At 28.0% G+C, this 26,183-nt stretch overlaps 1 protein-coding gene across 3 annotated transcripts in view; it reads right to left on the bottom strand.

Moving 5' to 3' along the window:
- LOC107439946 (CUB and sushi domain-containing protein 2) overlaps nucleotides 1-25,832 on the bottom strand; it is a 60,131-nt gene extending 34,299 nt beyond the window's left edge. For all 3 annotated transcript variants that reach the window (XM_016052721.3, XM_016052705.3, XM_016052713.3), the window contains exons 1-2: nucleotides 25,673-25,832; nucleotides 10,564-10,743 (exon numbers count right to left, since the gene is read on the bottom strand). In XM_016052721.3, the coding sequence (XP_015908207.2) occupies nucleotides 10,564-10,743; nucleotides 25,673-25,712 (220 nt within the window). In that variant the 5' untranslated portion in view covers nucleotides 25,713-25,832. The remainder of the gene's footprint in view (nucleotides 1-10,563; nucleotides 10,744-25,672) is intronic.
- Between the last annotated feature and the right edge of the window lie 351 nt (nucleotides 25,833-26,183).

Raw genomic sequence — 26,183 nt, 5'->3', positions numbered from 1 at the left:
TTATATATATATATTTATCTGAAATCTGAATGCGGAAATGCGGATTTTTTTGTTCTAGTTTATTTTTTAATTTCAAAAATACCGCCGAAAAATAAATCTGAATTTTATCTTCCAAACACTAGGGAAAACAAAATCTAACAACTTGATCCCATGAAATGATCGTTAATATCGTCAATAATGAAAATGAACCTAGCCAAGATGATGAAGACAGTGACGATGAAAATCAACGCATAAAAATCTCTCACACAGATGAACTTAAAGCTGTCGAAATGCTACTGAATACATAGAACAACAAAAAGAGGCGACACCAGCCTTCCTGTTATCCCTAAAAAATGGCGAAACATTACTGCTGAAAAGCACCAAAGTTATAAAAAACAAAAAACGATTAAGGACTTTTTTTAAGTAAAAACTCTTTAATTCTCGCAAAGTATAGTTTTTAAGTCTTTTCAAGTAAGCTTTTTAGTAATAATAGGAATTATATGTGGTATACTCGTATAAATTTTATATTTCTTAAATATATTACATTTATACCAGCTCTTTTTCTTTCTTTTTTTTATACTCTTCGTTTTAACCGAGTTTTTCAGTTATCAGAGTTAGTCGTGGCCCACATTAACTCGGATAATATATATATACATATACAAATATTTAACAAAAATTGCGCAATTTAACTCTCATTTTGGCTGAGTTAATCATTGCTTTGGTTTGCTTGTCCCAAAGAAAGTTGCATCAGACCATTTAAATCGAATGAAATACGCTTTCTTGAAAGAAAAAATAATTTGATGAATCATTACATGCATACTTTTCTGTGTAAATTATTTAGGTTTCCTCCAAATAATTAGTTTAGTTAGAACAGGGCACGAGTGATGATTCAAAATATTTGATATTTTGAGTAAGATTTCAAGAAACAGAAGTATATGCAATTAAAAATTTTATTATTACGTGTTCTACACAATAATAAATTCATTTAATTAACTAATTTTACTTGATTGCATGCACTTAAAACTTTGTAAAAATTTATAGAAGCAGAAGCAACAGAGAGCAGAATTAAAAATTTTATTAGTATTTTTTAATTACTATGTCATTGAGAAATAACTTTTTTTATATAATGGAGCAACTACTGTGATTACTTTAAATAAAAAAAAATTAATTTTTGAACTTGATTTTCTAATTCGGATGAGACTAAACCAGAAAGTAATGTGTTCTCTCTAGCTTTTACGTCTTCTCGTTACCTGACCTACATTTTTGTTTCTTTTTCCTGTTGAAGAAAGGTCAAGGTCACTCACCTCGATGCACCTAAGAATTTCCGTTGTAAGAATCACGATATCTACAGGTTACGTAAATTTTTTTTAAAAGTCATTTTTGAAACTTTTGTAGTGTATCGTTTGAAACTAATAAATTTTCTGAATCATTTGAAACTAATTTTTAACTTATAAAAAATTTGTTTCAAACGATTTCTCGTTAGAGTTTTAATTTAGCTAACAAACTGATATTATAAAAAATATTAGAAAGATGAAAAAATTATACATGAATTATGCATTTTATAATTTAATCTTTGAAATGTAGCATTTATATGTAAGAATCATGATGTCTTCAGGTCACGTAAAAGATTTTTAAAAAGTCAGTTTTAAAAATTTTCACAACTATTTACACTTGAAAATACTCATTCAAGCGTAAATTTTTAATAATTAATTCAGATAAAAACCCACTTCAAATTAAAAAAAATTTACATATTTTTGTGTTTTCTATAGAATATACAACGTTGTAAGCATTATCTAATGCATAATGCTTCTTTAAAAAACATAGAAAACACTTTGATAGCTTTTTCAGTAATAAAAATTATTAAAACGTACAATAGTTACTTGTTAAAAATAACCTCTTAGCATTGACATGAAACGGGTAAGAAGAAAGATAGATTTTTTAATTTAGGTAATGTTTCCCGGGTAAATTTTTCCATAATTGCTATCTTTGATTTAATGGGGGCTGAAGCGTCTTTAAAAAAACGTGAGAAAAATATTAATTAATTTTAATGAAACAAGTAAGGTACCCGAAATATCACCTACAGAACAGGCTGCATATTATTTTTAGGTTCGGTAAAAAAATTATTAAGTTATCAAAAACTACAATATTTATCTTCAATGCGAGGAGTATTCTTGGATAAAAGAATACCTCAATGCATGACTTTTCTTCGCAATCGGAAAGTTTAGTATTTGTTTTTTAAATGCTACATTTCAAAGATTAAATCATAAAATGCATAATTCATGCATAGTTTTGCATCCTTCTAATATTTTTTGTAATATCAGTTTATTAGCTAAATTAAAACTAACGGGAAATCGTTTGAAACTAATTTTTTATAAGTAAAAAATTAGTTTCAAACGATTTAGAAAATTTAATAGTTTCAAACGATCGAGTAAAAATTAGTTTCAAAAGTTCCAAAAACTTTTGGAGAATAGCTGCTACCAGTTTTGATGTTGGGGTAAATTAAAGTATATTTTTAAGTACAGAATTGTAGTTTTTGTGCAAAAAATTACATAGAATTAATAAAACAATAATTGTTTGAAAGAATTAGTGTGAATCTGTTACTGATAATGTGCTTATTTTTTAAGCGAAAATGAATAAATTAAGTGGTCAATGTTTAAAAGGGGTATGTTGTAAATCTACACTTTAGAGGAAAAAAAAAAGCTGTGTAAATACTTCTTGATATCAAATATCAAGTAATTTTCTAGACTGCCTAAAGAAGAGAATCCAACAATATGAATGCAATTAAAACAGTCTTTCAACAATTGACATAGTTTCTTTTGTTTTTTCTCGAAAATGCAGATCCTTTTAACATTGACAGTTCAAATAAATAACAGTAAAATAGTAAATAAAAAAAATGGGATAGTATAAATGTTTACCTCCATTCTAAAAATGGTGGCAACTCTACACCAAAAGAGACTTTTTAGCCAGATTATGTATGACACATTTGTTAAGCAATTCTTTACAATTTTTTTCCTTAAACTGACATTTTTAATAGGTTTTATTTCTGAAACCCAAATAGACAAAATATGATATAGATAGTGTTTAGTTATGTTATATGTTTAGATATGTTTATGTATAGATGTGTTTAGATATGTTATAGATAAGTGATAGACAAAATATGTTATAGATAATCAAACTAACTAACTGTATAAAAAATTTGACTTGATTTGCGTATGATACTTTATATAACCTTTTGAAATACCTATAATAAATATGATGACTTCAGACTATTAATAGAATCAATCAAACTTTAAAAAAAAAAATATTTTGCAAAATTATATCCCATCTTCGATTACTTAATTTTAGCTTTACTTCTGGTAGACATTTTGACCACAGTGACACCAGAGCTAGAATATCGTCTCAACACGACTTGCACATAAATGCAATCATTATTGAAAATGTGCGAAAAGACGGTTTTTGAGAACTTTTAATTACAGAAAATCTTTAAATAAAAATTTAGTCATAACGACTATCGAATCTTTGAATCGTTTCAAAATTAAATACGTAAATTTAATTATCGGTTTTAATTTAATAGTATGTAACATTCATATTACAAAATGGATACTTTTAGAAATAGCCCTCATGTAGCCTCGCCAGAAAAAGGAGATTTATAAATGAATTCTTTTATAAAAAATTTACCTAAATTATAGTGTTCCTAAAGATGTCATTTAAAATGATAAGTTCACTTTCAATAAAGTAAAATTGCTCTTATGATATATTATGAAGATATAATGGAGTGGCATCTGACCCAATATACACTATATGGATATAGTCAAACTAACTATCCATATAGTAAATCATTTCAAAATAAACGGTGGCAACTACTTTATACCAAAGTAGTGTGGTGCCAAGAATTCTTTTTACACTGATTTGTGACAAATATTTAGAACTACTATTAATTCGGCAAAGTTATTTTGACGAGATAATATAGAATATATATTTGTTACAATTACAGGTGCTGTTGTAGTACATTTGAGTGTATGAGTCATCGAAGAACATTGATAAAGCGTCTTCATTATGGTGAGAGGTACCATCCAAAACCAAAGTGCTTCGAAGCATAACATTTTTAACAGCGTTTAAAGAATTATTTCAATCTTACAGCTGCATTTTTGAACAATGAAACTTATTTATGCGTATGAAATTAACAACCATCTGTCGATCATTTTAGAGATATTAGCTTCTCTTTAAATGATCATAAGAGATTTAGCACTTCATCGGTCACGCAATCTAGAATGTAACCGTCTATAAAATGTTCACCTTTTTATTTGTCTTCCCTATTACTTCCTTTAAATACTTTCATTAAGAGAATTCTATTAAAGTTCAATTTCTTCTCTATAATAATATAGTGATCGTACAAAATGCGCTTTGTATGGAATGAACTTTGAAATGAGATGAATAATTTAAACGTGTTTTCTTGAAACAAAACTTCATCAGACCCACCTTTCAATATTTGATACAGCAACTCAGACAAACAATATTTTAAGATTCTATTTGTTTACAAAGCGTTTGTCTACATAAAAGTGTTATCCGTATGAGTCGAGATTTTCAATAACAATTCAAAGAAAGGATTGAAGTAATCTTTTTAAAAAGTTTCATTCAATATTTTATTAATTGAAGTTTCATGAGCAAAATGTGAATAACTATAACATATACACTCTACGAATTCAACAATTTGCTATTATTTTGATATGTATGCATGTTTTGTTAAAGAATTAAATAATGAATCTAATATACAAATTGATCTTACCCCCAAGCATGCCATATTACGAAGTTTTATAGGCCTTTTTAATTTATTGTTATACCTCTTATTAAAGGGGTTGGACAAAATAATGGAAACACTTTGATAATAACATATTTTCCTTTGTATTTCTCAAAAAATTATTTAGAATTGCTTAGATTATGCGATTTCTCATTCAATAAAGTTTAAAGTTGTTAGAGGTTTGAAGGACCGACAATATTTTCATGAAAAGCTAATTTTTTGTCTTCCGTTTTTTTTGCGCTAAAGCTTTTAAAATATTTAATAAAATTAAAGAAAACATTTGGAGAAACTTGAAATTAAATAAAAAATTATAGGTTTGAAATTGGAGAAAAATTCGTTTAAAACTGCGCAAGTATTTAAAGTAGTTCTTTTATACAGAGCATTCGCAGAAAAAAAAGATTTTTTTTCATAATTTAATTAAATAAAAAATATTACTTGGGATATGCATTTTGTAAAACAAAATGGTTGAAAATATTGAAAGAGAAGAGCAACAAAGTACAATAGACGGCGTTTTTAAAATTATAGAAAATTTATAGCACTTACGGATATGAATAAGGTTGTTTTAGGAAATTACTAACCTCAATATTCAAATTTCGTATCTATGTAAGAAACGTTTTTTTGTAAGTTAAACGTGTAAGATAATGCTGCAAATTTAGTAAAAAAAAAATTAAGCAATTTTTTTTTGAAATGTCAAAATTAAAAGCGTTTGTAATAATGTTTTTTGATTAAATTTTAAAAATATTGAAAGATAAGGCTACGATACCCTATATAATATAATAAAATGAATTTCATAAATTTTTATTAACAATATTCTATATTCAGAATTTAGTGAAAAAAAGTTTAGTAATAGACACAAAAAATAAATATCATGAAAAATAAAAATTTGAAATAAAATTAAGAAGTGAGTAATAAAAAATAAAACAAATAAAAAAACATGTTTTTTTTATGTAAAACTAGATTTTGATGTAGGTCAATATAAATGATATTTACCTAATTTTATTTACAACTTCTGTCCATCTAATAAATTCAATCTAGGTAGTTTTAAATATAGGTGAAAGAAAAGATTGTTGTGAAAAGTTCCCACACAACAACAATTCTCTCAATTTATTTAAGATTAGAATCATCTTGTCTAATGACCCGATTTTTCTTTTTTTGCTTCAAACCGTTGGATTTCTTTTTGCCTATTTATTTTACTTTCCACATTTATTTTTGGAATTTGTTTAAAAAATAAACAAATAAAAAGAGAGCGATCAATATTCAGAGTATTATCACACGCCGACATATAAATGAACTTTTTATAAACTGCAATTACATGAAAGAAGTTTCATTTGGTACTTTTTTATTAACAACTATATTACATTATATTATAACCGTCGTTGAACAGTCAACCGAATATTCAGTTTATGGCTACCAATGTTCAACTCCGTAGCCTTGTAATTTTGGATCCAATCCAGAAAGCAATGGAACTCCTGGATCAAGTATTGGGAGATATCTGCCTTCGTGGAGGAGTTTTTGATGGAACTAACACGCATTTTTGTTACATGGAGAGAAAAACCACGAAAACCTCCTATGGTTAGCCTGACGGCAAGGGAACTCTAACGCAGGATCCGTCTACCACTGTAGATAAATCATGTCAGCACTGTGGTCGGCGCGAGCCGGGTGCGGAGTTTGAATCAATCAGTCATCGTCGGGATTCGACCCCGGTTCTCGTCATTGAGAGGCGAGTGAGCCACTATGGCACTTTTATTAATAACTGTCACACCTGAAGCTGCAATTCCTACAATATTTTATTCAGTCGAGAAATAACAATTAAACAAGGAAATGTTTCTAAATTTTGACAGCACTTGAAAACAACACAGCATCATGTTTATCAAATCTTTAAATTTATTCTGCCCTCCAATAATTAAGATATAGTGCACACATGCATAAGAGAAAAAGAAAAAAAAAGACACCCTCTATAAATTATGATCTTCTGAATCGACCAAGTATTGTATTTAAAATTCGATTTTTTCTCAGGGACTATTTGACTGATTTAATTCAAATTTCGCATTTTGCAATATAAAGTTACATTTCTTAAAATGTGTATAGAAAAATAAACATTCCTTAAAATCTCTTGTATATCATATAATTCAAAATTTTTCCACTATTATTGAATAAAGTAATAAATAATTGCTAAAAATAATTTTTTGAATAGAATAATCTTTGAATGAAAGCATTATATAATTGTGAGCAAAAAGTTTAAAAAGTTCTAGGGATGTGGGAAAGTACGTCAAGGAAAATTCTAATGATGTTTTCATCCTTAATTTTCACAAATTTAACGAACTTTGTTTGGCAGTATCTTTTGTTAGATGTAAAATAAGCCACCGAATCGCAATTTGAGATATGAAATGTGCGGTAATTTAGATTCTTATTAACTTTTTCCGACTAAATTATAATACAATTCTCCAATATACAGTTTTTGATAGATAGTCAAATAGTTGCCCATTTTAAGATTTTTGATAACTGTATTTGTTTTAATGCAATTAACGTTAAGAGAATTTTTTAGCGTCACTCAAATAGGTTTTCATTAATTCAAACTGAAACAAAATTAGATTTTAAAACTAAAAACTTAGGTACGTGTAGTTTTGAATTAGTTACTCAAAACCACAAATTGTATCATTTTGCTGCTTTAAAATTTTTAAGAAAAATTCCTACATGTTCTAAAAAATTATTTGGCTCCTTTTCTCCTTGTCTAATAAAGTGACTCCAGCCGGTGGCGTCAACGTGCCTGACTGTGAAGCTAATGGTTGCGGGTTCGAATCCCGCTCAGGGCTTGGATTTTTCTCTGGGTGTTGTTCTCTGTTGTGTGTTTATGTGGCCCACCTTATAAACGAGTATTTGTGGCAATGTGTCGTGGGTGCCTCCGTGACTTAGGTTCACAGGTGTCCACTGAGTAACATTAAATGAGCAACGGTTCATTAGCTGTTCTTGTTGCCAATTAAATTACTGAACCCCAAAAACCTGTCTATTTGCAGCTCATACAACGCCGTGGACAAGTCATGATAAGTAATGAATAGAAATATGATAAGTAATGAATATATTATAATAGAAAATGAGCTTTCATTTAATTTATTTATGGAAAAAAAGTGCAAGGACACGCAAATGTATCCGGCCTGAATAGTCTTGTTTTTGTTTGATAACAATAAAAAATTTTTTTAAAAAAACAACCTTATGTTATCAATACAGCCCAGAATTCATCTTTTAAAAGATTTGTGTATCTTTTAAAGTTATATGTATAAATAGCCGAAAACTGAAAGAAATATTATTTACGCTCACTGTATAAAGGCGACTAGGTAACCAAAAAGATCACAATTATCGCGCCATTGTATTTCAAAACTCAAATAAAATAGCATACCGTTGAAGTTTGATCATTATTTTGTTGCAATATAAGTATATTTTGGAGAAATTTAAAAAAATAAAAAATACTTTATTCAGAAGAAATTTGATACTTTTGGAAACTCTTAAACTTGTATCTGAAAATATCAGTCCTAGAGATTTATGCAAGAAAGTAAATGGTAATGGTAAACATGTGATAAAATATTGTTAATACTGTTTGTTTAGTTAAACGATTTAATTAAATTTAATTCATACAGAACGTAACCAAAAACCTTTGCTTTTGGAAATACTTTGCCCATGTGACATCATTATTTGTTTGTTGTTTGTTTGTTTGACATTTGTTAAATTTCCTGTACTTATTTTTATCTATTTTTAAAAAAATGAAAAGATAAACAAGCATACAGTAACTTTTATTTTCCTTATTATTATTTCCTGTTTTGCCTGATAATTTTTCACTACACGGTGTGTAAAATTAATTACAATTATTTCAAAATATTTATGTTCATTAATAATAAAAGTTTCCAAAAGAACGTTTTAAAACAATAAAAAAGAAAATTTGTTTTATTTTAGTCTTTGGAAACTGAAATTAATCTAAACAACATTCTTAAAAAACGAAAGAAAATTTGGCGGCTTTTCTTTCACGTAATACAAAACCTTTCTCAAAATGTAATCGAAAATTGTTTTGTTTGACATCAAAATTTTAAATTACTCTTGGTATCATTCCCTTGTTTAACTCGTGAAAATCCGAAAAATAAAATCGTTTCACTTAGTTGTATTTCATTGCGTACTGTACTGTTAACGTATTATTTTGTGTTTAGTAATTCCACTTATCCATTCGTTGCTTTTGGAAACATTAAGACAAACTTATTGTAATTTAATATTATTATTGTAATAAATATATATCGATTTCAACATTATTTTATGCCTTTAGGTCATCCTAAATTTCTTCATGCTACAACTTAACATTTTAAAAATCAGGGAGAGAAAAGTTTTACTCCGGCTAGTATCCTGAAATTTCATGACCTGGTTTAAAATTAAATGATTATTACTTCTCACAATATTTGTACAATTATTTGTACAAATATTATGTCTCCGTCTTGTATAATGTCTCCGTCTTGTGATCTCAAATATATTAGCCTTTTTTTCAGTCATTAATATTGAATTGAATTGTGAAATAATATTGAATTGAGCTTGCTGTTATATCGATATTTCTTAAACATCTTGCTTGCTAAAAGCCTTAATTTATTCCAACAATTCATTTCATCGATAAATATCGAATCGATATTTAGCTTTTGCGATATTATACACAACGATATTCTTCAAATACGATAAATCACGAATTTTAGCTATATTTATCGAAAGTGATCGATAAATATCAAACGCAATTGTTATTATCGCAACGATTGATATCGAATACAATAAGGCGATCATTATCGATGTTAAGAATTATTGGATACAATAATTCTTAACATGGACCACTGACTGAAATAATATTGAATTGAGCTGGCTGTTGAATTGATATTTTTTAAACATCTTGATTGTTAAAAGCCTTAATTTATTCCAACAATTCCTTTCATCGATAAATATCGAATAAGCGATAGTTAGCTTTTGCGATATTATAGACAACGATATTCAACGAGTACGATAATATCACGAATTTTAGCTATATTTATCGAAAACGATCGATAAATATCAAACACAATTGTTATTATCGCAACGATTGATATCGAATACAATAAAACGATCATTATCGACGTTAAGAATTATCGGATACGATACTATCGAAAGGGTTGACAAATTTCATTCAAGTGATAGACCCATGTAAAAATAAAGTAAATTTGTTAAATTATTAGAAAGTATCAAAGAATGACAATATTTCTAAGCGATATTAAAAATCTGATATAACAGAAAGGTAGCCCAACCGAACCCATTTTAGGTCAAGCGTAGAAATTTTATAAAATATGGTGTTGTTTTAATTGAAATATGCTTGTATTAGATTCATTAAATCAGTGAACACACCATTTAGTTGAACGCTTACCATTCACTAAATCAGTGAACAAACCATTTAGTTGAACGCTTGTTTTCTTTGTGAAATTTTTTTTATTTATTTTTATTTCCTGATTTACGACTTTAATATATCATAAAAACGTATCAAAAAATTTCATTTGTCAATAACCGTTTTAAGTTAATAAGATAATGTAGTTGAAAAATTTCTCAACAGGAAGTGTTTATTCTAATTGAATTACTAATATTTTATAGATGTCTTCAGAACCCTTGACAATGGCAGAAAAATAAAATTAATTCAAATTATTCGTCACAATGTTAATAAAAAAATAATTATTAGGTCGAAAATTGGCAGGTTTAGATTGTTTATTCTTTCAAGATATGAAATAAATTGAGAAAAATTGTACCGCAGAAAGGTATTCCGATGGGTGTCCATGTACCATTGGTTGCACAAATTCGGCGGGCAGGTCCTAATAATTCGAATCCACTGTCGCAGGTGTAAGTTGCCACCGTTCCAGGGACAATGACCTCAGAGTTAAAAGCAATGCTGGAATGAGCAGGAGATCCGGGATAGCCGCAAGCACTCACTAGGTCATCAAAGAAACAAAAATCTTAGCTTTATTTTGTTGGTTAAAGAAAGAAAATAACATTGCATTCAGTATTTTAAAATCTCTTTTAATTGTCACAAAAAATCTTAGTAGATAAAGCTTTTAATGGATAATAGATTAGTAGATAATTCATTAATAGATAATTGATTAATAGATTAATTGATAATAAATTAATAGTTAATATATAAGTAGATAATAGATTGAAAGACAAAGATTTTAATCTCTGGAAATAACAGCTTTTAATAACGGCAGAAATCGCGATTTTTTGTTTAGAAACATGTAGTTTAAGCGAAAGTAAACTCATAACTGCGATGAAACATTTTTTTTAGAAAATTAATTTAACTAACTATTTTTAGTAATTTTTAATTATCACATTAAAAATACATTTTAATGTGATAATTACATTTACAATTACATTACAATATATTTTAATGTGATAATTTCGTCGGTTAAAGAAAGAAAATAACATTGCATTCAGTATTTTAAAATCTTTCTTAATTGTCACAAAATATTTTAACAGATAAAGCTTTTAATGGATAATAGATTAGTAGATAATTGATTAATAGATAATAGTTGAAGCTTTTAATCTCTGGAAATTACAGCTTTTAATAATGGCATAAATTGCGATTTTGGGTTGGAAGAATGTAGTTTAAACGAAAGTAAACTCATAACTGCAATGAAACATTTTTTTTCAAAATTAATTTGATCAAAAATTTCAGTAATTTTTAATTATTACATTAAAAATAAATTTAAATTTTTAGAGCTTCTTAGTATATTGCAGGATATTTTTATGCCGCATTTTTCCATATTTTGGCTATGAAACAAACACCATTAAACTGAAATAGTCAGATATTTATACGTCATACAACAGTTTTATTGTAAATAAAAATCCATTCAACTAGGGTAAATCCAATTACATTTTTAGTTAGACAATCGCTTTGTAGAGGTAGACAGAAAAAAAACCTAAAATATTATTTTACGTGTGGTAAATATTGTAAAATATTGTACCAAATGCTGTTCAAAATATTGAATGCTGGGACTCACACCGTAAAAAAATTTCGGATCAAAAAATACAGAATCTGATATATCGTATTTCTTATATTTACTGTAAAGTTATTGTAACAAAATAAATATTACTGTGAAAATAATAGCATAAAATGTTACGGTGAAAATAGATTTTACGAATGATGCACCCAGGGTAATAGTATTTTTCTCCGGATCGGAATAATTTTTTACAGTTCAGGGGAATAAACCATCTTGAGAATATAATTGTTAAAATATTACTTTTATTTAAAAAACAATTTACCAATATACTGTAAAATGCTTTTAAAAATATCAAAAATATTACTAGATCAAAACTATTCTTGATCAGAAGAATCACCTTTTGAAATAGATTTCTTTCTTTAAAAATCAACAAAACTGCTTCGTTTTGTATTGCATTAGGTTTTATTTTATTTTTTATAATTTTATAGTTAGGTCATTCAAATATTATTTCTATTTATAAATAGGTAGATAAGCCTAGAAATGGATTATAATATTTTTATTTCTGCTCTGATTCAACTCAAATAACTCTTCACTAAATTAGCATAAAATTAACCAGGATTGTTTCTAATGTTTATAGCAAATGAATCTTTATAACCGTCCATGAACGGCCAACCCAATTTTTGGCTTTACGACTGCTGATGTTCAACTCCGTAATATTGTACCGAATCCAGAAGACAAGGGAACTTCTGGATCAAGTTTTGGGAGAAATTTGCCTTCGTGGAGGACTTTTTGTTGGAACTAACCCGCATTTGCGTTACATGGAGAGGAACACCAGGAAGACTTTTCACGGTTAGCCGGACGGCAAGGGGACTCTAACCCATGATCCGTGTACCACTGAGGATATTTTACGTCAGCGCTGTGGTCGGTGCGAGCTGGGTGCTGAATTCGAATCGACCCACTATCGCTGGGATCAAACCCGAGTCACTTTATTGGGAGTCGAGCGCTCTATCCCCTGGCCACCACGGCAATGAATCTTTAGAATATCTAGTTGTAGCACTTTGCCATGGGTGAAAAGTGCACAAAATGTTGAAGATCTCCTACAGTGGTGGTTTCACGCCAGAAACAAACAGAAATAAGAATTTTTTAAGCAGGCATAGATTCGCATTTTACGAATTTTTTTTTGATTAATTATTTGCCTGCGTAATGTTCTGGATAAAAAGATCCAAAAGAGGCAAGAAGTAAACATTATTGATTATCGGAGAGGAATCAAAGAAGTGTTGAAAGGCGACTCATAAAAAAACTCATCAGGCAAACAAAGTCATTTGGCCAATTTTCATCTCATTTTCCTCACTAATGATTCAATCTCTCTCAATGGTGGTTTTGTAACTTCTTTCTTGATTTAGCGTCCCCTAATGCTTATTTTAAGATTAGTGATTATGAAACAACATTTATTGTATATTGTGGATAAATAGCATTCAGTGTTGTTTAAAAAAATTAAATAGTAGATCCAACGTTTTAAAACAATTTTTGGTAAAGTAAGAAGGCAAAAAGAGGAATACTCAATTTAAGGTGAACATTCTCTTTATAATGTATTTTTTAAAATTGAAGTGCTGGTTAAAACTGAAAACTATTCACCACTTGCGTTTAAACAAAGTTTGATGCCACTTTCATATTCATTAATCTATTTTTGTAAATTTCTTTCTCTATTTTATGGCTTATTGCATCATTCCTATAAAAACTTCGTAGGTCTTAACGCTTTCAACACACTATTCGAAACATATTATATTTCAATATATTTCAAACATTAACATATTTCAAAACATATTAGAAATAAAAAAGATTTGCTCATTAGATCTTCGCTTTGTTTGCAAAATTCAAATATTTAAATGTCTTTTTTTATAAAAAAAAAAAAAAAAACATGCTTTTCTAACTTCCCCGAAGGCAATTGAATAAATGAAATAGAAAAAAAAATTTGAAAAGTAAAAAGAAAAATAGATTAAAAGCATATTTATTAAAACACATTTCAAGTACAATCCTAAAAATTTAGTATAAAAGCTGAATATTAGAATGAGGCCTAAGCCCATAACATAATCTAAAATATATTTTTAAATTTAAAATATCTTAAAACTTTCTATCTTTTTCAGAAAATCATTTAAATTTTTTAACCAAAACAAAAAGGTATTATTCTAAATTACTTTTGTTCTAATGTTCAGATTTTAACGTAATACATGCAGATCTTGACGATTTGGAGGATTGACTTCAAATATGACTTCATTACACTTTCTGCGTTTTTCATTATATTTCGATAACTTTTATAGCGAATGAAAACCTTTTTCCAGCCAATTTATAATAATTCCATTTATAATCTAATTGTTTAGAATTTTAATTTAAATAATGGCTGAAAAACTCTATATTCTAAGAATTTTTTTTCCACATAATTTCATTAAACTGTATAATTTTGAGTGAAAAAAAAATGAATGAAAACGATTGAGCAGTTCTTGAGAAAAAAAAATATGACAGTTTTGAAAATTTGAACATAGAATTTCTTCGGATGACTCCGAGTTTTGTCATTTATAATTCCATAATTTTAAATCATAAAAAAACTTGCATACTTTACTTTCAAACATTTTCTATTTTTAAATAGGTTAAATGAAATAAAAGAATAAAAACATTTTTGTTCAAGGTTTCAAAATCACTAGTTTATAAAGGAAACGAAAATCATTTCATTTATAAACTTGTTTTATAATTGTGTTAGAAAAGTTTTTGAGTTGCTTAAAAAGTTCTCGAGATGTAGTGAAATACGTAAAAAGGTGACAGTTATATTGTCAAACTTTAAACCTCTCTTCTGACAAAAGTATTGGGTCTATACTCTCCAGATAGCGGCAACTTCATATTATTTAATAATTAAAATCTGTCAAAAAAAGGTATGTTTATACATAGAAAGGACGTTTCTGTGTCGTATTTTGTAAATTAAATAATTATTAAGTAATAATTAGCATAATTAAGGTAAACTTTTTAAACTTGGGCATTTAGCACATGAAAATCTGATAATGTAATCAGATTAAAAGATATTCAGAATGAAAGATACATCTTTTTTGAATCATAGCAAACAAAAACAATGTTATGATAAAAAGCTTTCTTACTTAGCTTTTTTAGAAATTTTAAATTGCTTTTAATATTATTTTTTATAATTCATTTTCGATAATAAGTAAATTATACGTTGAGCCTGTTTAAATTTTAGTTTGAAGTTATTATAGTTTAAAAGTTTTCTTGAAATCTAATTATGGATTGTGGAAGTAACAAATCGAATAATTTCTGAGGTATCAATGAAACAAAATTGAAACATTATATTCTTATAGAAACGAAGATTTCTCGAGATGTTTTTTTTTCTCCATCAAATTTGTTTGAAATGGAAAATTAACTTCTCACATAATTTTGTATGGTTTCCGATTTCTAAAAATTAAAAAAAGAAAATTCTATTTCAATAAATACACTCATGCATATAAATTAAGGATAATTCGAACTCTGAAGTAAAAATTATCCCACGCATCTTCAGGAGCAAATGATAGGAATTTTTCGTATGCTGATTATCAGGTATTTTATGCTTTTTTATTAAGGTACAGCCGATCCAATTTTGCGTTTGCGGCTACTAATCTTCAACTCCCAGTAATTTTAAATCTAATCCAGAAAGCAAGTATTGTGAGAAATTTGGCTTCGTGGAAGACTTTTTGGTGCAGCTAAACTGCCTTTGCGTTACATGGAGGGGAAAACCACGGAAAACTCTTATGGTTAACCCGAAGGCAAGGGGTCTCTAGCTCCGTCTACCACTGAGGATATTGTACGTTAACACTGTAGTCGGCTCGATCCGGGTGCGGAATTCTTATCGAACAATCATATATATTACAACCGTCTTCGAGCAGCCGATCAAATTTTCAGTTTACGGCTGCCAATGTTCAACTCCGTATACTTGTAATTTTGAACCCAATCCAGAAGGCAAGGGAATATCTGGATTAAGCATTGGGAGTAATTTTCCTTCGTGGCGAACTTTTTAATGGAACTAGCCCACATTTGAGTTACATGGAGAGGAAAACCACTAAAACCTCCCACAGTTTGCCTGACGGCAAGAAGACTCTAACCCGTGATCCGTCTACCACTGAAGGTACTTTACGTTAGCACTGTGGTCGGTGCAAGCCGGGTGAGGAATTCGAATCAACCAACCATTGCCGGGATTCGAACCCGGTTCGCCCCATTGGGAAGCGTGAGTTTGAGATAACCATGCAAGCATTCTGTGAACCATTGATGACACAGATTGAATAAGCATTATCGGCAGCCTGGAATGTTCTCATGCTCAAATGAATGTATTCGAGTGTATCCTTGGTATAACCCAAGTGTCAATGATGCTCAGTAGACGTTACTAGACAGGCCAATTACAATGCACTGGAGATTTTCTCAAAAAATTAAATATATGAAATTTTTAACAATAACTTAGGCGTTTTAGTGCATTTTGTTTCATATCTGAATTTTATAGAGAAATATGTGTTCCATTGACAACAACTCACTGGAGACAGTAGTAAGTTGTTGTGTAGAGGCCTAGAGTAGAGAACAACATCGTCACAGTGCATGTTCTCTACGCTTTCCGACGAGTCCAGGCTTTGCTTGCATTTACCATACATCATTGAATGACACCACTTGCCATGATTCAGGATTGCTCGTTTAAGGTGCTCCAGAACAGAACTGCATGCTACCATGGCAAGTCAAATTTATCGGGATATCATTCTGGAGTTTAGTGAAGGCATGGATGCAGAATTTGTGTTTATGGAGGACAATGCCCGTCCACTCTAAGCAAATATCATAAGCGAATGTCTGAGGCTATTACACGCATGGAATGGCCAGACTTGAATCTGATAGATCGTCGTGAAACATGCTTAGTTGCATCCCGTTAACTACCTCCTATATGTGTACCGGAACTTGGAGAGCATTTCTTGATGAATGGAGTAATGTTTCCTAAGATGGTTTGATGAGCCTCTATGGCTCAGGGGCCTCCAAATAAGGTGAACCGGGTAATTTCTCTTAATACTTGATCCAAGAATTACCTTGTCTTCTGGATTGGGTTTAAAACTACAATGCTAATAAGTTGAACATCAGTAGTCGTAAACCCAAAAATTGGATCGGCTGTTCAACGACGGTATAAAAAATAAAATAAACCGGGTGCAATACAAAACGACGCACTTGTTTAACTTGTACCTAATGGATTGGAAAATATTTGTAGTTTCACTTAAGAAAATAAGACTTTTTTTTTCTCTTTGTTTGCATTTACAGAGCGATTATCTAAGTAAAAATGAAATTAGATTTACCATCGTTGGTCGTAAATTACAATGAAGAATTATATGATTTAATTAAACTCTTTAACAGCGTTTAAATATCTTATTGTCTAACAGATTTTGTTTCATGAAAATACGATAAAAAATATCGTTCACTGTACAAAAAATGATAACATTAAAATTAAAAATAACAAAAAAAATCTTACTAAATTCAATGCATCGAAATGTTTACTTCCTCTTTTAAATACTTTATCGTATTAGTAAGTTAGTCCAAGAAAATTAAATCGCATTTTCTACCCTTTTGTGTCCTAGGAGGTTACATGAAACTAAATATAATAGCTTAGTTTCGAATTCCTTCTAATACTTTTTTCAGTAATCTTAAATGGTTAGTTGAAACAAAACACTATTTTTGATACATTTTTTACCAAGTTCAATGTCGTTGTGTTTAGTGAAGAATTGGGATTTTTAAATAAAATGCTCAACAAAAAAAAGAAGAAAAAAAAGGAAGTCAAATGAAACTTGGTCAACGCATTCAAGCGTGTCGAACGTTGTTCATTCGATGCCTTGGCGAACTTTAGACTGTCGCCAATCTTAGTTTTATTTTGTTTCCCCAGTTTCATTCAGGAAGTTGAAGATAAATTTTCCCCACGCTTAAAAAAGAGACTCATTTTAAACATACCGTTAACGAGAGAAATGTTAAATAAAACTGATTTAACTTATATTTTTAAATAAATTGTTATATTTTTTTAATTTTATTTGATACGTATTAATAAGAACTAAAATGAGAAATAAACTTAATTTAGTAAAGAATATATGCAATTTACTCTGAAAAACTATGAATAACATGACAATATCAAATAATTATTTTCCTTGTCTTTCTTAAATATACGGTTGTCCTAATTTTTTTTTTTTTTTTTTTTTTTTTTTTTTTTTTTTTTTTTTNTTTTTTTTACTTCAGTTTTCTGCAGAGAGTAATGCATCGTTACAGAAATTAAAAGAACTAGTGTTACATTTTTACAAAATTAATAAATAATTGTTTATCAAAGCAAATAACCAAAATGCAAATATGTTTTAATAAACATAAGCATTTTGAGACTTATACTATACTGCTGTTTATTGTAATAACTATGAAACCAAAACATATTTAAAAAGCATTTGATTAAAAAGGAAAAATGTTTAAGTTGAAATTTATAATCCGTTTGTAATTAATGATACAAATGTAAGCCTTTTATAATTAAGTTGCTCTTTAAGATGGAGACGAGTATTCTATTCTGGAATAGAATATTCGTCTTACGAATATACTAAAGACGAATATTCGCTCGCTCACGCTGAATTCTTCGGTAAATTATGATTATCGTGAAATAGAAGTCATCTGAAATTATGAGGGTTATACTTTACAGATATGAACTGGAAAATGTATAAAATAAAGGATTACGTTTTATAATATTTTAGTTGCTTTGATTGGAAGTTTTTATTTATTTGCTTTGTGATTATTCTCGGTAGTTGCTCCCCGTTCAACCCGCATGCTAAAAAATGCATTCCAGAATAATAATAATAATTGCTATTTCAGGGGAAACTCAATGTTTCTGGCTGTGCATAGTGGTGGTAATTTTTTAAAAAAATTCTTTCTTTGACTTTGTCGCTGTGAATTACAAACATTTGTTCAAGAACATGCGCAGGTTAATGGATTAGCGGCAATAGTTATAGTATTTATTTAATGGTTTCCAACAACAACTTCTGGCAACATTTTCTGTAAATTATTATAATTCACGGCAAGACAATGGGACCAGACCATTTCTTTTCTTCTTCTTCTTAGATTACTATTTTTGAAAAAAATGACAAAAAAGGAGCTTTTTTAAAACCTTTGGAAGGAAATTACGTATGTTAAGCAGCCCGGAATCACGGAATAAATCAAAATCAGGGCACTAATATCAATAAATCGTAAGTTTATAATTTAGTTCCTCAACCGATTTCGTTCAAATTTCGTATTTCATCAATTAAAATTCCGCACTTCAAAATGATGTAAAAATGTGTGTACCTTACAATTCAAAAGTTTTTGGATTATTAATATATAATGTATTAAAAAATTAAATATTAATATTAAAAATTATTTTGGAGTGGAATTATCTTTGGATAATGAGTGCAAATACTTTTCGGTTAAAAAGCTATGCTGTAATATGGAAAAAGTACAAAAAGGGGATTTTGTCTATAATATTGAGACCCCATCTTCTAGATTCTAGATTGCTATTTTAAAAGTAACGAGGATGTTTAAACGGTTTAAGCGTTTCTATCAGATTTTATAACTTAAAATTACACTCATTAATTTGCATATTTAAAGTTAGGCCCTCTAACCATTAAGATTTAGACTTAATACATGGAAGTTCGATCATTAGGTCTAAACTTCTTTTAATTGTAAATTATTATAAATTATTAAATACATATATTGCACATTTAAAGTTAGGCTTCATTAAGATTGAGAGTTAGTACATGAAAGTTCTATCATTAGATCAAAACTTTTCTTAATTGTAAATTATTATAAATTATTAAATACATATATTGCATATTTAAAGTTAGGCTTCATTAAGATTGAGAGTTAGTACATGAAAGTTCGATCATTAAATCAAAACTTTTTTTTAGGGAAAATTATTATAAATTTAATTAATAAATGCTACTCTTTTAATTGTTTTTGAATGAAATGATGAATTAGTAACAAGAATAGCGATCTAAATGGGTTGTTATCACTCTTAATAAGTATTTTTAATAAATTCCAATGGTAAATACTTATTAGTTGACGCATTCAAAGGTTAGCTGTGGGTGGCTGACTTCCTGATTTTAGAAAACTCTCTGCGTTTACGGTAAGAGTTCAAAAGTTCAAGGTTGCAGAACACCCAAAAAGCTTAAATAATGAAAATTGACAAGATACGAACTTGCCTAAGAAAATATTAAAACTTTGACCCACTTTTATATTTGAAGATTTCAGATAATTAATGAATGAAGATATTTTTACTGAGAAAAAAGTATGGTCACAAGAATGTCGACAGTGATTCGGTGGCCAAATTGCTTTGGTAATGATTTTGGTAAAATTAACAATAATATATGGTTATATAATATGTGATAAAATTTGATAAAGGTGCTAAAATTTGAAAACCATTTATTAGGATAAATTTACTTTACAGTTTTGTGTTTTTTATTATATGCGGGATAATAAGAACTATAATTTTGGAAGCCTGAATTTCCCGTAAACCGTTACCATTTGAACGAAAATGAACGGTTTAAATACCGTAAACTTTGAATTTTATTACCAGAATTGTTTTTTTTAACCAGAAATATCATTATCATACAGAACAGTATTCTTATCAGAATTTTTATCTACGTGCATTAATCCTTAATTAAAAGACTAGATTTTGCAAATTTTGAAGCCAAACGCTTTTGATAAATTTATAAATTTTGAAATAAAATTTCTGACTTAACTGAAATTACATTTTCTGCTATTTTTTTTCACTTAAAATACTTGATGATATTATGTAACGATTTCACTAACAAATACATTCCGTTCTATTATTTTAGCTCAACGCATCTTAAGACTTTGAACTTAATGCGATTCTATTATGAGAACTAAATTGATTTTAAATTATTATCATTCTATACAATAAGTTACAACTTTTCCAAATTTATTTATAAACTGTTTTTTTTCCTCGATCGATTCCAATTGAATCTGGTGGACATTCCTTTCATAGCATTTATAAAATAAATTGATTTATCAATCCAACAAATATTTTAACAATTCAAAATTAAACTGCGAAATTTCAAAATTCGACTTTCTGAAGTATTTTCTTCATTTTAAACAGTTATGGACATTATGGATATATAACAACTAGAATATTAATACGTATTTCAGCAAACTAATTAAATTCTAATCTAGTGCAATTTTTAAATGCATATCATCCTTTAAACGTCAAGTGAGTAAGTAACTCATTAACCGATTTGACGTATTTTGTAAGCCAAATAAGAAAATACGTTTAGAAAATAGTAATGCTGCAAGCTTAAAATTAATTGAAATTTCATATTATTTAATCATTTTTTTTTTGATAATCTAAAATTTATAAATTTTTCCTGATTTTTAAAAAATGCTGCAATATTAAAGCATTACTTTTAGATCTCACCAAATCCTACATATTAATATAATGCCGAGAAAGAAATTGCATCAAGTGTAAACTAAAATGTTTTGTTACCATCAATACTCACAAATTTTTAGGCACCGAATATTTATTCATATTGAGGCTTCTTCCCTAGTAATTATTTCACTTTTTTTAATAACCGTTGTAGAACAGCAGACCCAATTTTGAGTTTAAGAATACCAATGTTCAACTCGAAAGCCTTGCAATTTTGAACCCAATCCAGAAGACAAGGTAATTCATAGATCAAGTATTGGGAGAATTTTGCCTGCGTGGAGAACTTTTTGATGGAACTAACCAGCATTTGCGTAACAGGGAAAACTTCCCATGGATAGCATAACGCTAAGGGGACTCTAATCCATCCGTCAACCACTGAGGATATTTTACATCAGCATTGTGGTCGGTGTAAGACGGGTGCGGAATCGACCATCCATCACTGAATCGTGTTCACCTCATTGGGAAGCGAGCGCTCTTCCCCCTGATCCACCGCTACTCCCTTAAAAGTCATAACCAAAAATGCTTCATGCTGCATTGAACAAAAAAATGATTGTAAACAGTCTGATGTCCCAATGGAAAAACATGCGTATATTTTCAAGAGACAGAAGATTTTATTCTTTCAAAGTCTCGAAAAGGGATTTCTGTTATCTTTAAATACTATCTCGCTATTTTAGGGAAACTTTTGCATGCATATTATAAGCAGAAATTTTTTTTTAAAAAAAAAATGCTTTTTTTTTCAAGGTCAATTTACAAAGAGTTTAAAATAGCTTTTTGTAACATTCCTCAACCTATTTGACTTACTTTAGTTATCAACAAGATGGACAGGTGGTCAAGGTTACAAAGAATTTCCCCCTTTTATTATATATGATATTTTCATCTTGAGCCACGAAGAAAAATTTGGGTGAAATTACCGTACTGTAACGGTATAGCGGAAATTCTGGTTTCTAAATTATAGTTCTTATTAGCACACATTTAGTAAAAAATACACTTTAATACTAAACACACAAAAATACTAAAAAGTAAATACCGAAAAAGTGAATTTAGTACCGAATAAATTATTTTTATTCCATGCTCTAAAGTTTCATGATAAAATTTATGAATTTTACTACAATCACTCACAATTTACAAAACAATATTTTATTGCTAATTTTACGAAAATCATTACAAAAGCGTTTCGGTAAAAATTATCAAGCTTTTTTGTGTTCCTATCGAGCCAGAAACACGTTAAATATGGTAAAATATTTTGGCGGCATTGACCATACTTTTCTTCAGGTCAATTAGCAAGGATGAATAAGGTTTCACAAATTTTTTAGTCAGTGCCTTAAATTTGAAAAGCAAAATTGTTTTGATACCTCATTTTATGGTATGTCATTTCTCTGCAAAAGTTTAGAATTCGTATGTAGAATATTTTCACAGTGAGGTCGCATTTTTTAACTCAGTTTTGTTTTAGCCTCATTTTCTTCTCATTTGTTGAAATTTAAAAATGAAAAAAATTAATTAAAAAGTAAAATGACATCCAAGAAAAATAACGAAGCGGAATTGAAAAACGTATTTTCTGTGAAAATTATTTTAAACATGAGCGGATAAGATTTTATTCTAAAGCATTTTTCTAAAAATTTTCAAAAGATTACATACCATAATAATTCTTTAACTGATAAAATATAGGGTGGCGTAACATAATCGTAATTTTTAAAACTATTGCCAAAACATTTAATGGTTACTGCACAATAATTCTTTAAAAATTGTAACATTTAACCAAAATTTAAGAAAAAAAAAATTATTTATGTAATTTTTATTTGTGTAAGGTAATTTTTATCATGTAAAGGCAATTTTTATTTATGTAAAACTTGTTGTTATGTAAAAATTATATGAAAAAGAAAAACTTTTATGGGCAGTTCTCAAAATATGGGAACATTACACAGTCCCAAATTCTGAGAACAATTAAATTTTTTAATTTATTCATTGTAAGCCTTTTAAAAGTAAATTTATAATTCCGTCTCGTGACAGGAATTAACATAAGACATCGCAATTGTTTTCTTTAAATACCTTAAACAAATATTTTTTTTTCTAACCAAAAGGTCTAACTTTTTGACATTTATGACGTTATATTAACCAATGTAACACACACGGATGAACAATAAAGTCTAGATTCCGAATAAAAATAAGAGTTTAAAGTTAAAATGGTGCGGCTATCTTTCTATCTACCATTGAAATAATTTTTCAAACATTTAAGTATTTTCTTTAAATTTTATTAAATATTTCTGTCACAAAATGCCATATTTATACACGTGAAATATAGGATTAAGCAAATGATTTAAGGTATGTAATTTTTTTCATAAATTTATAGTTTCAGATGATCTGATGTCTAAAATTCGGTGTTATTATAGCTTTAACTTTTTATAAATAGAAAAGTATATTGCAAGAGCAGAGAACATTTAAGGCATATAGCGTAAATATCAATAGAATTCAGAATTAACTGCTATTCACGTAATTCTTACTAATTTTTGAGATATACATAAAATATTTTTGAAAGTTAAGTCTATTTTCAAAGTAGATTCACAAAAAAATCCTATATAATTATTAATTATGTCAAATTTAGATCCAAAAAAAAAATCTTGACGCATTTTAAAATAATGACAAAAAGTAGGAAAAGTAATCATGACAAAATGTTAAATTTAATCTATATTACTTAAATAACCCTTTATAATGTTACTTTAATCCGATTCTGTTGTATTAAAATAATTTTTTAACTTAAAATGACAGAAAATAAAAAGCAAAAAGTAAATAAGTATTAAATTATATTCTTGACATTTTTCTTTAAAAAAAGTATGGGATTTACTTAATTATGTCATGTACCTACGTTGAAACAGGATTAAATTAGTCACGTCAAAAACGATTGCCAGGTATGATGGCACGCCAATTTATCAGGTCAATAGAGTTCGACTCATAGTTTTTTTTTAGCATAATAAACCAATTAGTGGTCGCTGTCCCGTTTTAGAGACAGTTCGAAAAATGCGTCACAATTTTTTTTTAGATCTAAATTTGACACAATTATTTTTAAGTATTCTATTATTATATAAGTATTCCATTATTATTTTCAAGTCTTACTCGTAATTTTTTTTCTAAAGAGCCATTTTAGAAAAATATTTAATTATTTATTTATTTCAATTCAACTAATAGTGTAATAACTAGAAATGGAAAATTACATTCTTCTTAGAATTGCACACAATTTTCGAGTTAAAAATTTGCAAAATGTTCTAGAATTTCGCTGAGTTTTTGATTTTTTATTCGTATTCCAGCAGTAGTTACTGGCATCACTCTGCGCTTTAAAAAAAGAAAAAATATTGAAAGAAAAACTAATATTAATAAACTATTTAAAAGAGAAACCTATATTAATTATGCTTTCTTATTTGATTTATTTATTTCAGATTAAAAAAATAGACACATGATACGGAGTTTATAAAATCAGAAATTAAATGACTCACAAATAAAATATATAACAGAATATATAATACAATTATAAAATAACACCAGACCTAATAGAGCTTAAAGGTTGTTTTTTACAGAACTAACATATGATTTATAGTAAAAAATATAAGATTTTAGATATTATAGTTTTGCAAACTCTTTAAAATATCTTTCTTAGAAATTAAAAAAAAAACTTTTAGACTGGAGATACGTTAAAGCTATGATTTGCTAGAATGGGCTCACAGATTTTTTGTCGAATTTTTGAGAAGGATAGAATCGAAATTTGTAAGTAAAACTTTATTTATTATTCAATTTTTTTTTATGTAGGTTTGATTTATCAGCCAAACACTCTGAAGAGTGAAATATTTTAAAAAAAAGCAGACAAAGGTATTTTTAAGGATTTAAAATATTATGTATCAAAAAGTTCCATTTCCACCAAAATGAACTCAATTTCTGAAATAAGTGAAATATTCAGTGTACAAGTAAATTTAATATTAAAATGAGCAAATATTCAGTTAAATATTTAAAGAAAAGACAAATATCGGTATTTTTTAGGATTTAAAACATTACTTCTCAATAATTTTCCAATTACACCAAAGTAAATTTAATTTTTAAAATATTAATAAATATTTATTTTTAGGGTTCAAAATATTACTTATCAATAAATTCCAATTACAAAGTAAATTTAATTTTTAAAATAATAATAAATATTTATTTTTATTATTTATTCCTCGTGCGAGTAAATTTAATATTAACACAAGAAAATATTCAGTGAAATATTTTAAGAGAAAACAAACGTCGGTAATTTTTAAGGTTTTAAATACTACTTATCAATAAACTCCAATTATAAGACTACAGTAAGTTTAATCTCTAAAATATTAATGAACATTTATTTTTATTATTGATAAAATTTAAAGAAATGAAGAAGTAAAAATAGAAATAGAAAAATAACGGAAATTTTACCTGTCGTAATAAGAAAAAAGAAGCTCCAGAGGAACTCCATGTTAGTTCCGGTTCAAGGTAATTCTGACAGGTCTTACTATTGCTGAAGTGTTTAAAGATCCACGCTGTGACGTCATTTGAACTTGAAACCGCTTCGTTGATCATCTTCTTCTCATTCTTCTCTTTTGGCGATTTATCTTTAAAATATGCCAATACTTTTCTTTTGATTTGAGTTCTCAAAACACAGATTAACGTTTCTTTTTCGACATTGGAACCCTAAATGATTGATCTGTTTATAGCGGAACACATGAAACATTAAAAAAAGTTCATTCGCAGCTGTGAATATACTAACCGAGAAAAGAACTATTTATTATTTTGAAAATATTTTATGTGAAGAATTAAATATTTAATAAATTACTAGTATAATATACTAATTGGGAACTAGGATAATATATTAAATATTTAATATATTAATATGATGAATATTTTTTTTGGTGTATGCATATGCTGAAAATGAATAAATTGATTAGAG

Source organism: Parasteatoda tepidariorum, chromosome X1 (genome assembly GCF_043381705.1).
Source record: "Parasteatoda tepidariorum isolate YZ-2023 chromosome X1, CAS_Ptep_4.0, whole genome shotgun sequence".
Classification (NCBI taxonomy): Eukaryota; Metazoa; Arthropoda; class Arachnida; order Araneae; family Theridiidae; genus Parasteatoda; species Parasteatoda tepidariorum.
Note: the sequence above shows the minus strand (reverse complement) of the source record. Positions and strands in the feature narration are given on the sequence as shown.